General features: G+C 38.2%; 1 protein-coding gene across 16 annotated transcripts in view; it reads left to right on the forward strand.

Annotated features, from left to right (window-relative positions):
- The window catches only part of Kcnc2 (potassium voltage gated channel, Shaw-related subfamily, member 2), a 196,407-nt gene extending 183,834 nt beyond the window's left edge, over positions 1 to 12,573 (forward strand). For 7 of the 16 annotated variants that reach the window (NM_001379643.1, XM_006513687.4, XM_006513690.3 and 4 more), the window contains 3 exons: positions 1,877 to 2,804; positions 4,759 to 4,923; positions 9,386 to 12,573. In NM_001379643.1, the coding sequence (NP_001366572.1) occupies positions 1,877 to 2,804; positions 4,759 to 4,923; positions 9,386 to 9,522 (1,230 nt within the window). In that variant the 3' untranslated portion in view covers positions 9,523 to 12,573. Of the gene's footprint in view, positions 1 to 1,876; positions 2,805 to 3,197; positions 3,302 to 4,758; positions 4,924 to 8,233 lie in introns of all 16 variants that reach the window. The other 9 variants (XM_011243455.3, NM_001025581.1, XM_006513692.4 and 6 more) reach the window with 8 other exon arrangements.
- Positions 12,574 to 14,804: the final 2,231 nt, after the last annotated feature.

Raw genomic sequence — 14,804 nt, forward strand, 5'->3', positions numbered from 1 at the left:
GCTGGAGACAGAGTGGCCTTGTGGGGGATGTGGGTGGGAAGAAGGGTGGGGCCATATGTGCAGAGCTCTAATGACAAAAGGTTTCACATTTAAAGAGAAACAAATATAGCTTTCAAATCATGAGATAAAATTAGGTTGCAGTTCCGAATCAATTACTGATCACTGATACAGCACACCATCTTTTAGTGTATGCAAAGTTGTAGCGATGCTAAGTCTTACCCCAACTGACTGAACAATGCTGTGTGTTCATTTGTACGTCAAATGAAAGAGCAAAATGGAGAAAGTTAGTGTCTCAAATGCTCCTGGAAAACCCAACAGTTGGATTACAAATGGCCAGACCAAGAGTGTTTGGAAGATGTGTGTGGGACACAGGTCAAAACTGTGGAGGTGACACCCTCTAAATGCTGTATGCTGGCCTTGCTCACACTACTTGGGTAAGTCCTTAATTTGGGGTGGTTGTCTAAGGCAGACAGCCACAGTGGTAACCAGTCCTTTTGTGATGAACTCACATTCTTGAGATATGGCTCACACCTCTCAGTGGCAGCCATGCCTGAAGAATAGACGTCAGGGCACAGTTTGGACATTGGAAATAGCCCCATTGTTTCCAACTAAGCGACTCCTCCTGCTTGATGCAGTTTATTTCTCCTAGTAATTCCATTGTTTATCTATGAAAGGGGAGCCTGCTCACTCTGCAAGTGTGGCTTCTGAGACATTTGCAAGAGAATACTAGAGATCTTGGGGCCACTCTGCAATGTCTCCTGTGAAGCCATGAACGACAGAGGTGCCCTTCATTTGAACACCTGAACACAATTATTCAGATCTGTAGTATTAAGGTGTGTGTGACCCCAGGCTAAGGGAAGGGGCTTCTACCATTTGTATTCTCCATCTTGGAATTTGATAACTGTAGGGGAAGACTGAATTTGTCAGGTTATGGTCTGAGCCTATCTCTTTATGTCAATTGACTTATAAAGAAGGAAATACTCCCAGCCTGATATTCCAGAAGTGTAAGATGCAGATAGTATTAGTGTTGCTATGCAGACTGACGTGAAATCAATTCAGTAGTGTGTGGTTCTAGCCAGAACTGGTTAACTGGGAATCCTTAGGATTTATCTATATTTGTAGGTGCATGTGTTTTCAAATATTATTGAATAAATAAATGGAATTCTTAGCTTTGAAAAAAATAGCTTTATAATTTATTACTTCAGCATCTTCAAGTTCTTTTTCTTAACATTGGGAAGATAATGGCGTTTGAACTTTCCTCACTAACTTGGTTTCGCTCCTTTAGTTTGGGTTGCTTGGGTTTGTACCCAAACCTGATTTCCTATATTGGGCAGTCTCTACCTTCAGGTACCATTGAACACTTCAAGTTTTCATTTTATGTTCATATCTCGTGATAACCCCAAACATTTTATTCACAAGTCAAAACTGATGGTTCATTTGATTGGCTCCTAAATTTACACCGGTGTAATCTGCCATATACGTGCACTTATAAACGTTGTTTTAGTTTCTAGGGCATAAGCAATTGTCAGAATTGGAGTTTATTGCCAAAAATGTTGTTTTCCCTTTTCAGAGTGTTGGCATTAAAAATTGTTCTGGAATAATTTGCTATGGTTTCTTCACAGTTTTTCTCTTTTTACATATTACAGATTAAAGCTTTGTGTATATGTGTGCAGAGAGCAGAGTTTGGAGAACCTTATATGTCCAGCCTGCTTACCTTGGCGTGCATGTCTCTCCTTGCATTTGAGAATCGCCCGAAGTGGAATCCCCCAAAACTCCATTGTCCCGTTTGTTTGACAGCGACCAGTGTCTTTCAGGTTCAGAAGTAAATACGAGATGATTCAGGTCACTCTGTGTTTCTGTTTCTTTCTTTCTGCAGTTTATTGCTTTTGCTTCTTTGTTCTTCATTTTGGTTTCCATCACAACCTTTTGCCTGGAGACACATGAAGCTTTCAATATTGTTAAAAACAAGACGGAGCCCGTCATCAATGGCACCAGCCCGGTCCTCCAGTACGAAATCGAAACGGATCCCGCCCTGACGTACGTGGAAGGAGTATGTGTGGTGTGGTTTACGTTTGAATTTTTAGTCCGAATTGTTTTCTCACCCAATAAACTTGAATTCATCAAAAATCTCTTGAACATCATTGACTTTGTGGCCATCCTCCCCTTCTACCTAGAGGTGGGACTCAGCGGGCTGTCCTCCAAAGCGGCCAAAGATGTGCTCGGCTTTCTCAGGGTGGTTAGGTTTGTGAGGATCCTGAGAATCTTCAAGCTCACCCGCCATTTCGTAGGTCTGAGGGTGCTCGGACATACTCTTCGGGCGAGCACCAACGAATTTTTGTTGCTGATCATCTTCCTGGCGCTGGGAGTTTTGATATTCGCTACGATGATCTACTACGCTGAGAGAGTAGGGGCTCAGCCCAATGACCCTTCAGCTAGTGAGCACACGCAGTTCAAAAACATCCCCATTGGTTTCTGGTGGGCCGTAGTGACCATGACTACCTTAGGTTACGGGGATATGTACCCCCAAACATGGTCAGGGATGTTGGTGGGGGCCTTGTGTGCCCTGGCCGGAGTGCTGACAATAGCCATGCCTGTGCCTGTCATTGTCAACAATTTTGGAATGTACTACTCCTTGGCAATGGCGAAGCAGAAACTTCCAAGAAAGAGAAAGAAGCATATTCCTCCTGCCCCTCTGGCAAGCTCGCCTACATTTTGCAAGACAGAATTGAACATGGCTTGCAACAGTACCCAGAGTGACACATGTCTGGGCAAAGAAAACCGGCTTCTGGAACATAACAGATCAGGTAAGGTGCGATTGCAAATGTGGACCATTAAAAAATACGTTATAGACCACTGCCTCATATAGGCAAATGGTACCTGCTCTCGTTTTCTGTAAATATCCATGCATTTACAGCTTTATCTCATAAAATGTGTGTTTGTTGAGGCTTGTCTGTATAACAAGACTGTAGCATTCTGCGTATGGATCTGCAGAGCAGGTCTGTGGGGTTTTCGGACACTGGTGGGAATGACCTTTGCTGATGATGCAAATATTTTTCTTTTGCCCATTTGTTGCCTCTGTGCCAATCAATGTTTCCTTGTTTCTTGGCATGACGTGATGATATGATCTTGACCGTGTTCCATTTTTCGTTCTCAAAATGTTCACCTCCATATCATTTGGCTTGGTGTGTTTGCCTCAGTTTCACCTCTGCCACACAGCACTCTGCATCTCGACCTTGTTCACGAGAAGCAGCTACTGAGGGAAAACGGATGCTTGCACCTCAAAGGCATAGGCACTAATGAGGTGATGTGGAAGACAGACCTTGCAATAAGAAAGCACATTACTAGTGTTATTCTAGTGAACTAAGTTTTCATTGGTTTAAAATTAAGTAGGGTATTGCAATCTAACACTTTACATGATACAAAGTTACATGTAATAGGAGAAAATAAACACCCTCTATTGTTAAGGGCACAGAAAATCTTCCATGATTAACCAGTGACAAAATTGCATTTTTTTTCCTGAAATCATTTTTTATTGCTTGGCCTCTTCTCCCTTCTAGAACCGAGTATTGAACATTTTAATACTTGACATTTGCTGGATTCTTGCTCCCTGTATGCTAGGTGTAACCTATCCCTGATTAATTCCAACTTTAGGGTCAAGTCCAAGTCAAGGCAGAGGGAGTTCCTGCTTATTAATTATGTCTGAATCAAATATAATACTTTTAGATGAACAAAGTATTTATTTAAATAGCTTATTTTGAAATTTAAAGCATATATATCTGTTTTACTTATCTATTTCTCTTTTATTCTTAAATGCATTTATATATTCACTTCACATCCCAATATATGAAAAAAAAAAGAGACTGCTGATGATCTCATGACCCATTTAGAAATTCCCCCTTCACCTTCTCAAAAATTTTATGAAGCAATCAGAAAAACTCAGAGAAGTCTGACTGGAGATGAACTACTGTTCATCTTCTATGCATTTGGAAACTAATCTGCAAGTTCCATCAACAATGTATCCGACAGTGGTTAAAAATATTTGTCTGAAAGGAGGAGTTTAGCTCCAGTTGTTACTCATTACATTGTTCTCAGTGTTCTTAGGCAGAGTCCTTAAGAAAGGCATGGACAAAGAGGACACACTCTGGTCAACCTTGTAATGCCAAGCGAGTGTGGAGGGTGATGAAGGAATGCAGAGCCCCTGGCGAGTAGCAAAATAAACGCTACTCTCAAGGACATGGAGAGCTTCCTATATGCTTTGCTCCAGATCAATTTGAGTCTTCAAAGTGGAATGGTTCTTCTTGTGTTTTAGGATTAGTTTGATTAAGATTTTTTTTAGTGGAAAAATGAACTCTTTAAGGATTGCAAAACCAGGACTACTTAACAGAGTTTTATTAAATGTACTCTCATTTTTAACCGTTTCCACTCATAGTAACTGAATAACACCTAAGAAATGACATAGTAGATTTTATCTAATTCATTATCACATTTATTTTGAGTTCGCATCACCTGTGAGAAAGCTAACTGCCCATTAGATTGATTTCAAAAATGAATGAGAATTTCCTAAGGAACATCTCTTCCTTTTAGAACACACCACTTTACTTCACGTAATTTTTTTTCTTTATTGTGGCGAACACTGTGATGTGATTACTGTGTTGTGTATATTGAGTGACTGGACTACGGGCATCTGTTGTAAACTCTCTGTCCTGTCTCATTTCCTCATCCATCACTGTCTGTCAATGGGCGTGGTCCTGTGACCAGTGTTATCAGGTGACGACAGTACAGGAAGTGAGCCGCCATTATCACCTCCAGAAAGGCTCCCTATCAGACGCTCTAGTACCAGAGACAAAAACAGAAGAGGGGAAACGTGTTTCCTGTTGACGACAGGTGATTACACGTGCGCTTCTGATGGAGGAATCAGGAAAGGTACGCATGCATTTAATCAAATCTTAGTAGGTGACTTAGCTGTTAAGTAAGAGTGATGCAAAACGCTCAGTCGTCATTTTCCAAGGAGCGCAGCATGTGGCGCTCTTGAATTCTCTCCATCATGTCTTCTCATTATAGTCACTTTTCAATACCCACCACCATAGGCTACGCTATTGTTATTTATAAAATGCATTACCCTTTATTCTGTATACTTTTTTTCCCATCTTTTTATTTACCTTCTGTCTGTGGGCAGAGTTTTAACAGAACGTGAAAACATCCTTAAGTCAGCCCTTAGTTATTTTAGCGGGATGCTTTTAGCAGTCTTTAAAAGTTATCTGTTTTTATTAAAACAGTGCTCACTGCATGGCTCGGTGATTGTGTTTGTTAAGTAATTGATGGCCATTAAATAATTGATAAGGCTTTTTTTTTTCTCTTCCAAGTGAAAGAACTAAATAGTCTTTAAGTCACTTTCCCAATGCCCTGGCAGTTGATACCAACAGCTTCCCTGACTTTCTCAAAGAGCAACATACTCTGCTCTGTCATGTGAATTCTTTTTAATCACTTGAAAGGTCATATATGTGATTAAAAATACATAATTTTTCCCTTAGGCCCAGTGAAATAATTTAAAATCCATTAATATTTTTTCAGCAGACAGTAAACAGTATCTAATGTAGGAGATAATAAATATTTGTTGATGAAATTAAAAATGGCTTGAAAAGGGCCATTGTTAAAGGCTGTGTCAGGACAGGTGAGGATCTATGATGATTTTTTTTTTTTTTACTATCATTGGCTACTCTGAACAGAAACTTTGATCTTTTGTTTCACTGTGTTCTATAAACAATGGCCATATCTGTTATATAAAATGGCTTCCCCATACCTTTAACGTTTTAAACTTAAACTTTAAACGTTTGCCTTACGATGTGATGTCCTCCGTAAGAAGTATCTCCTAGCTCGTCCCCAGTTCCCTTTCATTTCTTCCGAATATTTTACGTGTTCTCGGCTTCAATGTCTTTGCGGCACAGAAGCAGACAGAGACCTCTTCATTTTGTTTATTTATTTATTTTTATTTTTTGCTGGGCAATAAATAGCTCAAATGATTCTTCATTCCAGCCACTTCCATGACTTACCTGAGTTCTTTGAGCTAAAATGTATTTCTGTCCTCTGAAAGGCTTTGCTTACTATTTTTAAAATCTACATATGTGCTAATATGTGAGAATAGCTAAAATAGTATAGTATTTTTGGTCAAATATATGTGCACATATTAGGTAGTTCAAAACCCTTTTTGTACATAAATATCGCAACAGAATTGGTCTGTATATGAATACATGTATATAGGTGTACACACACTTATTAGTATATGTGATTAAATAGACATTCGTTTTTATGCATCTTCCACTAAAGTATTATATGCAGTGCTTATAAAAACGTAATAAGTTTAAAGATCTTGATGCACATTTTTCTCCATGTCAAATAATACAGTTAAAAATGTCTGAGAAAAGCTTTGGACAGTGTAAGATAGTATGTCAATAAAATTTTTACTCTAAAATTGCAGAGCTTTATGAACAAAAGAGTTAATAAGGTGCTGTTCTGCCTGGAAAGATGCATGCAACTATATTTTATAAATGCAAAGTATACTTTTTAATGGGGCCTTCTTTTGAAAATTGAGCATCTCCCATGAGCTTTGTATTTTTAATCATTTCTTACCTCAACAACTCTTCCATGTTCTTGATTATTTCTTCCATAACTACACGCTCTCTCTATGTGGGCATCATTTCTGGATACACTTAACCATTTTTGCTTTTGTCTTCTATTGTTACATATACGAGAAACTCTCCATTGCCTTTTCCCTTTCCTTTATATAATGTACAGAGTTCTTTAATTTATCCAAACATTTGCTTCCAAGAGGATCTTAGTTCAGTTTTCAAGTTGATTTCTACTAATTCTATTTAAATGTTCTAAACATTCTCTCTGTGTGATTTTAAAATATTACTGCATTCCTATTTTGTTGTTTTGCTTACAATTATGAAAATATTTCATAATGCATTAAGAGGACACAAGGATTCATTTAAAGAGTAATCTCCCAAGATTACTTTTGTGTTTCCTCACAAGTGCTTTTGAGAAGCATGCCATCAAATAAAACACATGCACACTACATGTGCAGCAGCATTGATATTCTCCCGAATAAGCATATGCCCCTAGAAGCTGAATAAAATGCATGTTCATTATTTGGAAAAGGTTCTAAGAAGGCTTACTATTGTTTATGTTCATGAATAACTTAGATTTTATATTTAAATCTTCATTGATATTTCCAGTCACTCCCAGAAAAACTTGATTAAGCAAAAAAAAAAGTATGATAATTTCTAATTAGAAATATTTGGAATAGGTAAAACTAAAATATATAAAGAACACATAATTTTACTAATTAAATAGTTGCTGCTAAATGAGGAGTGCTTCTTCAAATGATATTAAATTACTGATATTAAAGTTAAAAAGATCTGTAAACAAAATAAGAAATAACTACTTGAAAAAATCTATAATTTAGAAGAACAATTAACAATTTAGAATAGCAATCAGGATTCATCTATCACTGGGTGATTAAAATAAAATTATCTAACAGATCATTACATGCCTCAGAGTTGTATAAGGAACTCAGTCTGTAAAGTACCTCTGGGATTCATTCACATACCAGAAATTAGCATCCGTTAGTGTTTGCTAATCTAGTTTACATTTTTTAGGTCACAATATCAACTTCAACTGTGTAGGAAAATCATTTTCTCTGTAATTTTCAAAAGTTATACTTTCAGCCAACTTACAGAAGAGCAGAGAGAATGGAGTGACCATGTACATGGTTTGTATGTAAGGAGAAATAACTTCCAACTAAAATAAATGAAGGCATCCTTCCATTAACCATCTCATCATCTATCAGAATGGAATGAAAGCCTACCCTCTCCCGTGTTTTATAGTAAAGGACACTAACTGAACAGAGGCAGGTAAATCTTTATTCAACATAAAATCTATTCCTCAAACCCCAATTATAATTAATAGATGATGAAATGTCTGTTTACAAAATTATTTAGAAGGCACTAAGTCTACTGGAAGTTAATGTGTGTGCATGTGGGCAGGGAGTGGTCTTTACTCTTCTGTCCTGTTTCTCCCAGTTTTAGCCTGTTCTAAAGTTGCTATGGAGTCTGTCTTGATGTATAACTGTCTTGGCCTCTCCTATGTCAGATAAATATAAAAATTACTTCGGTCCCAATAAAAAGTAGAGGCGGTTACAAAGGACTTTCTTTTCTCTTCGTCCCACAATCAGCAAGCACACTAGAGCCCATGGAGAGTACTGCACAGACTAAAGGAGACACAAGACCAGAAGCTCATTGGAATTGTGCGCACTTACTCAATTTTGGGTGTCCTACAGGAAGTTCATTTCCCACCCTCTAACTGTTCAGTGGAACTACCAAAACGTTGATTTCCAAAGCTGTGTGATAGGATTCCATTTTCATTCACGTGTCTTGCTCTCCACGTCACGTCACATTTTGTATGAGAAGCACCCCCAGCTCTTTCTACTGCCTCTAACATTCTGCTGAAAAATGCTACAATGCATGACTGCCTCCAGAGGTCAGAGGATGGGGTCCTGACTGAAGTGGTTAGGGAAAACAAGCCAGCTAATGTTCCTGAGAAGCTGTTTAAGGTCTCTGAGTACATGGCTATCCCCAACAATAGACTAGGTCGAGAATTTTTGGTTAAAACAGAATTTGCCTCAGAGATGAAGTCATCTGCATAAATCAAATTCAGATCTATTTCACTAAAATTATGACTCAGTTTACATTTCATTTGCTTCTTTTTTATTTAATTAATTTATTTATTTTACTACCTAAGGGATTAACAATGCATTTTCCATTCTGTATCACCTGGATAATGGCACAAATGCCATTATCATATGAATCACTCTTTTTAAACTAGTAAACCTTAAAAAATACATATGTTGGGAATAAGTGTGCACTTCAGGTTGAGCATGCTTCGTCAGTTAATTATACTAAAATGAAAAGGAATATATCTCATATATTTATAATTTTTAGAAACATGTCCTGAAATTTAAAAGTGTTGAGTCTATAAACATATTTAAGGGTTTCTTTTTTTGTTTTTGTTTTGTTTGTTTTTATTTTGCCTAATGTTTAAAAGTTCTTATAGCCTCTATGCCAAAATGGCATCAATACTATTTATAATCAAGCATAAATATATTTTGAAATATTATAGCTATAATTTGGGATAGTTGGTTTTTTTTTTTCAGAATGCGAAATAAAGTGAGCTTCAGTTTTTAGATGTATGAATTGTGTCAATATTGATTTCTTTACAAATGGTTTTAGCTGAAAAATAGAACTTGGGGTTACCCTGCACTGTACTGTTTGTCTCTTTCTAATTTCTGGTTGAACTCAACTGATGTCTATGCATTTTTTCATAAAAGGATATGAAAAATCCCGAAGCTTAAACAACATAGCGGGCTTGGCAGGCAATGCTCTGAGACTCTCTCCAGTAACGTCCCCCTACAACTCTCCGTGTCCTCTGAGGCGCTCTCGGTCTCCCATCCCATCTATCTTGTAAACCAAACTGCATCAATCGGCTAAATTCTATCAATACAACCAACTACTGTTTACCCTGTAATGGAAACAATCAACTGTAGAGTTTCTCCAGGCTCCATTAGTAACAGTGTAGCTCCTGCATGATATTACTATTTGAAGTCAGAAATGCTACGCAAGTAGCTAAAACATCTTATCCTGGCTTTAAAGATGATCTAAAGTAGTGCTACTACTCAAGACAAGTTGCCCCAGTTTCCTTTTGCAATACAGTGACCAATAGTGTCAGATATTGGCCAGTGCACTAATGCATAAGCCATATCTTCAGGGAGACTTTAATAGTGTGCTTCTAAATGCCAGCCACCTTTCTGGACCTTCATTTCTTGTGACTCCAAACCATTCTGAAGATGTCTGGGATCCTATCTAGATCGCATAGGACATGACTTTGGTCAGTTCATTGGCATGGACCATCTTGTCTGTATCACCTGAATACAATGTTGTAGAGTCCTGGGACTGGATGGCTCAGGATACATGTACTTGCTTCAAACCATCCTGCAAATGTGAAATCGCTGGGAGCCTGTTCTGCATGTTGAATTGTGGGGCAGGGAGGGGTGCCTTTCTCCTTGCTATTCCCCACCCCTTCTTTGATAGAAGTATTTACTTTAAATACCTTAATTTTTCGATTGATTTCTTTTTTTTTTTTTATAAAAAACAAACAAATGCTGTATTGGTGTTCTGAATGTTTTTGGTTGTTTGTATACACAGATAACTGCAAAGAGGTTGTCATTACTGGTTACACGCAAGCCGAGGCCAGATCTCTTACTTAATGACTTGGGGAAGGCACAAAACATGAAAGAAAGGTAACAGCTAACCAGGCTTGCATTGTTTAGCCAAGAATCGCTGCTTGGTACTAGAGCCATTCCCCCCCCCCCCCTTTAAGTCCTAGAATTTGTCATTATTTTTAGAGGTAGAGTGCCAAATATTACCCAAAGCTTTTGTCTTTTTTTTTCTTGCCTCTTTATTTTTATTTATTATTTTGTGTGAACATTAAAAGTTACTGGTGTTCACCGGAGGCTTTTTTGACTAGCCTTAAGATTTGCATCAAAGGACTAACCAGAATTTTCAGGCTGTGTTTAATCAGGTGCTTCGTCCCGTGTGTTGTCTCCATCTGTCTGTCTTAGCTCCCTGTCTTAACTCTATATGCTGTCTCCATAGAGGGTAGACGTGCCCTGATTGTCTCTTTGAACTCCCTACCTCCTACCCATGTCTTCTTGTATGCAAAACTAATGATGCTGTGTAGACTACCTAGATTAATAGGCACTGTGAATATTTTTTTCCATGAGCAGGACCGAAGCAGCAATTCACCATAGTTCTCTGTTCCTTATGGCAGTGCTGGTTTCTACTGCCTAGCAATCAGCATTCACCAGTACGTTCCAGGAACCATCCCTAGGGAGTCTTTTTTATTTATTTATTTATTTTCAGTCTGGAGGGAAGATAGTCTGTTTACACATCCCTACCAAATGCTGTAGCAATAGTGTATCTGATATTTTGGGTATGCGAAGGAAGGAAAATGCCATAATATAATCTCAGCCTAGACTTTAACTTTCAATGAATTGATCCTTACGCGTGTTGATGAATTCCTGATTCTCATGTTTATTTTTGATAGAAAGGCAATTGTCACTTGTGTTATTGGATAGAGACGTGTGTTAGTCTCCATTCCCAAGCCCTAGAGCATGAGCTGCATGTCAAGAGATCTTGTACAGCAATGCATTTACCCAGACGTAAATACTCGAAATTTAGAGACTCCACGATTCTTTTGATAACACCATTCGTAGAATGCTGTGAGTACTCAGAGATTTACGGTAAGGAATTAACATGCTGTCTGGTGCTGCTGTTATTGACTGCAGTGTTGTACAGAATTTATCATGGATTTTTGACTGCTGAAAAAAAAGGACATTGAGATTTAGCCATTCCAAGGATTGTACCAGAAAACTTCTGCTACCGAATGTAACCCGATGTGACCCGTTTGTTTCCAGAAGAGGTCCCGCATCTTATGAGGCATTTAAAGCTTATAAAAGGGACTGTGGCTGGAACTGAGATGGTGCTCGCCATGGGAATATTCTGCTTGTCGACAGACCTGAGTCCACGGAACAGCTGTAAATACCAACCGTGTGCATGGACCTGCCCACTCTCACCGTCTCATAGACAGTGAGACGCCACAGACATCAGACGGTGAGACGTCAGACGGTGAGACGCCACATTCATGGTCAGCGTCTGTGGGGCTTCAAGGAATGCCCGCAAGGCTCTGAATGGCTCCTCTCAGGCTCACGGTGGTTTTGGAGTGAATTACAGAGGGCAGTGAATCCGATGTAGTATAGGTCTGTTTTCATTTCTCTTATTTGTACATTACGTGTTGGATATCCAAACACTGATTGCCTCATTTTCTTGCAAACCGCTTATAGATCAGCGTGTCGACTGTGTTGTAAACTTCTAGTGTCTACATAGAAATCTAACCATTTCTTGGTCACGTGTTCATTTAGTTCTGGAAGGCTGTTACTATCTAGAAGAAAGTCATCAACAGTGTTCATAGTTTTAAGTCTTTTGTCCTTGTTACCTCAATTATAAATATTAAAAAGTATAAATTCTGGCAATGAGAATATTTTTTTATTAAATGATTAAGGAAAATGTCAGTATATAGTAGAATATTATCAAATTATATCCTAAAATGTCTATTTTGCATAAAAGAGATATTCTTCAACCAATTACTTTTTTTTTTTGTGAGCTTTGTGGCTAACGAAGCGTGCATTTGTCCTTATCACTGCTGTAGTTGAAACTGTATAAGAGTTTTTCATCTTGCTTAATCAATATTTCCAGAATCTAATAGTTCCCCTGGGATTCTGAATATACTATATAGCCTAACTATAACCCCCCTGTATCGTGTACCTTTTGTGACCATCTCAAGGTGCATGCCTAACCTTCTGATAAGCCAATGGACATGTTACTAACTGAAGTGAAGAATAAAAGTCAACTGATCTGGGGATAGACTTGAATCCTATGTGATTAAATGATTCATACCCTTCTCTGGCTTTCTTTCTTTGTGTGTTTCGATTTCAGTGGCTTGGCTGTTGTTCTGCTTCATGGTTCTACAGCACACACACTTACACATTCCCAAGAAGTTGGGAATGAAGGTCTTTTAAAGATACGGAAGCTCTCTATTCACTCAAAACTTGGAAGCATAGCTTATGTTTTCTATTTCATTCTGTTTTCTTGCGAGAATACTTGTGCTTTAATTTCATTAACAGTGCAGTTCAGGACCTGAGTGGCACAACTGTTCATTTACATTTTTGTCACAAGTGTCCTTCCTACATTTTAAATATTTACTGAACCTCTTGGTGTAAATCCTACTTGAAAACATGCCTTCTGTCTTTGGATCTCTGTTTCCTACACATGACGAACATAGCTGGCATCCCAGCCATATTGCAGGGATATGAATAAACTTACCATACACAATTCTATAATACCATCCAATGATAGAAGAGACGAGGAAAGAAAAAAAAAGTACTGAGGCAGAAAAGAATGTGGGCAAATCCAACCCCCCTCTTTTAATAATGTATCTGCATGCGAGTTTCAGTCTCTCAAGCTGTTCAGTGCTAATGACAACAAGAGGATTAAGATGCGGAGCCTAGCAAAGAGGGTTTTGAAAGTAGAGTTACCTGCAAATGTTATTAACAATAATATTCAGAGGAAAGATTCACTGTGACAAGGAACACTGTGAATAAAGAGAAAACATACTTCTATCAATAGCAATCACCACCAGTTCTTATTAAAAAAAAAAAAAACAGGTATAAGATATCACAAGTAAAGAGTAATGATATTCATCTCATTTTTACAATGCATCACGAGTGGGGGCTAGTGAGAGGCTTCAGAGGGGAAAGGCCCTCTTCATCATGACTGGCAATCTGAGTTTAAACCCTAGGCCTGCCCAGTGGAAGGGAAATGGACTCTCACTATATGTTCACAGACCTTCATACACACACTGTGACACATACACATGTAAATAAAATAGAAAAATAAGTGAATAATCAGCCAGACTGGAGGATCACTACAGACGAACTTATGACGACTCTCAGGAACTTACAGTCTGCTTGAAAACATCTTTACTTATGAATCAATTTAAATATTGAAATCCTTAAGAGTTAAATTTGATTACAATATGTTACTTGAAACATATTTCCACTGCCAAAAAAATAAAATTTTTAACATTTAAATATTATCAAATGATAGATTTATATTATTCTCTATTGTGGGTTCAGTGAGATCAATATTGATAGAAAACTCCATCTAATTCTTTCTTAAGCTGCTTTTGCTTAGATGAATATTTTCATTGTTTTCTACAACTAAATGGTTGGCTCAGTGTTATCAAATTTATTTTGCCATTACATCATCGAGTGAAAGTGACCAGTGACAGAATATGTGATTTGAACATTACTTCACCATTTTCAAAGTCTAAGGGTACTTCCACTCCGAGTTCCAGAAAACCTAGCACGCGTTATAAAAAGTATAATTTGTATTATCCCACAGCAGAAGGCACAGACTTTCTCTGGCTCCTTATGCGCATGCACAGATGTCCCTCAGCACTAGACAGCCCATGTACTTCAGCTGGGGGAGTCTGAGTCCACACAGTGACATTGTCACATAATGCCCACGAGTCACACTGGAGTTCATAAGTACCAGACATTATATGAATGCCACATATGTAAATATGTTGTGCTCTGTGTGTTCTCTTAGGGTACCACACAGAGCTATTCTGCAGCCTGAAGATCTTTTGTTTGGTCAGTTCAGTTTTCCGGGAAGCTCCTTTCATGGACTAATATATGCTAAAAGTCACTTTCTATCTCTTTGTGACTTGACATGCTGCCTAGGTTCTTGTCACTGTGACACAAAGTGAAGTTGCCTGGAAAGAGGGAACCTCGGTTCAGGAAATGCCTTCATCACACTGGGCTTTAGGCACTGTGAGGACTGTATCTTTATTAATGATTGGTGTAGACTAGACCATACGACTGTAGGAGGAGCCACCACTAGAATGGTCCTGGTCCTCTAAGAAAGTAGGCTGAGCAAGTCAGTGAGTAGCATTCCTCCATGGCTTCTGCTGAATCTTCTATCTGGACTGTGACTTGGAAACATTGTGAAGGAACCCTTCCTCTTCTACATTGGTGAGTATTTTCTCACAGCAACAGAGAAGCAAAGTAAGACACTTGCTAACTCATTTCTTTTTAGTATGTTATTCTTTTTTTTTTTTTTTTTTTCTTT

This window comes from Mus musculus, chromosome 10 (assembly GCF_000001635.26).
Source record: "Mus musculus strain C57BL/6J chromosome 10, GRCm38.p6 C57BL/6J".
Classification (NCBI taxonomy): Eukaryota; Metazoa; Chordata; class Mammalia; order Rodentia; family Muridae; genus Mus; species Mus musculus.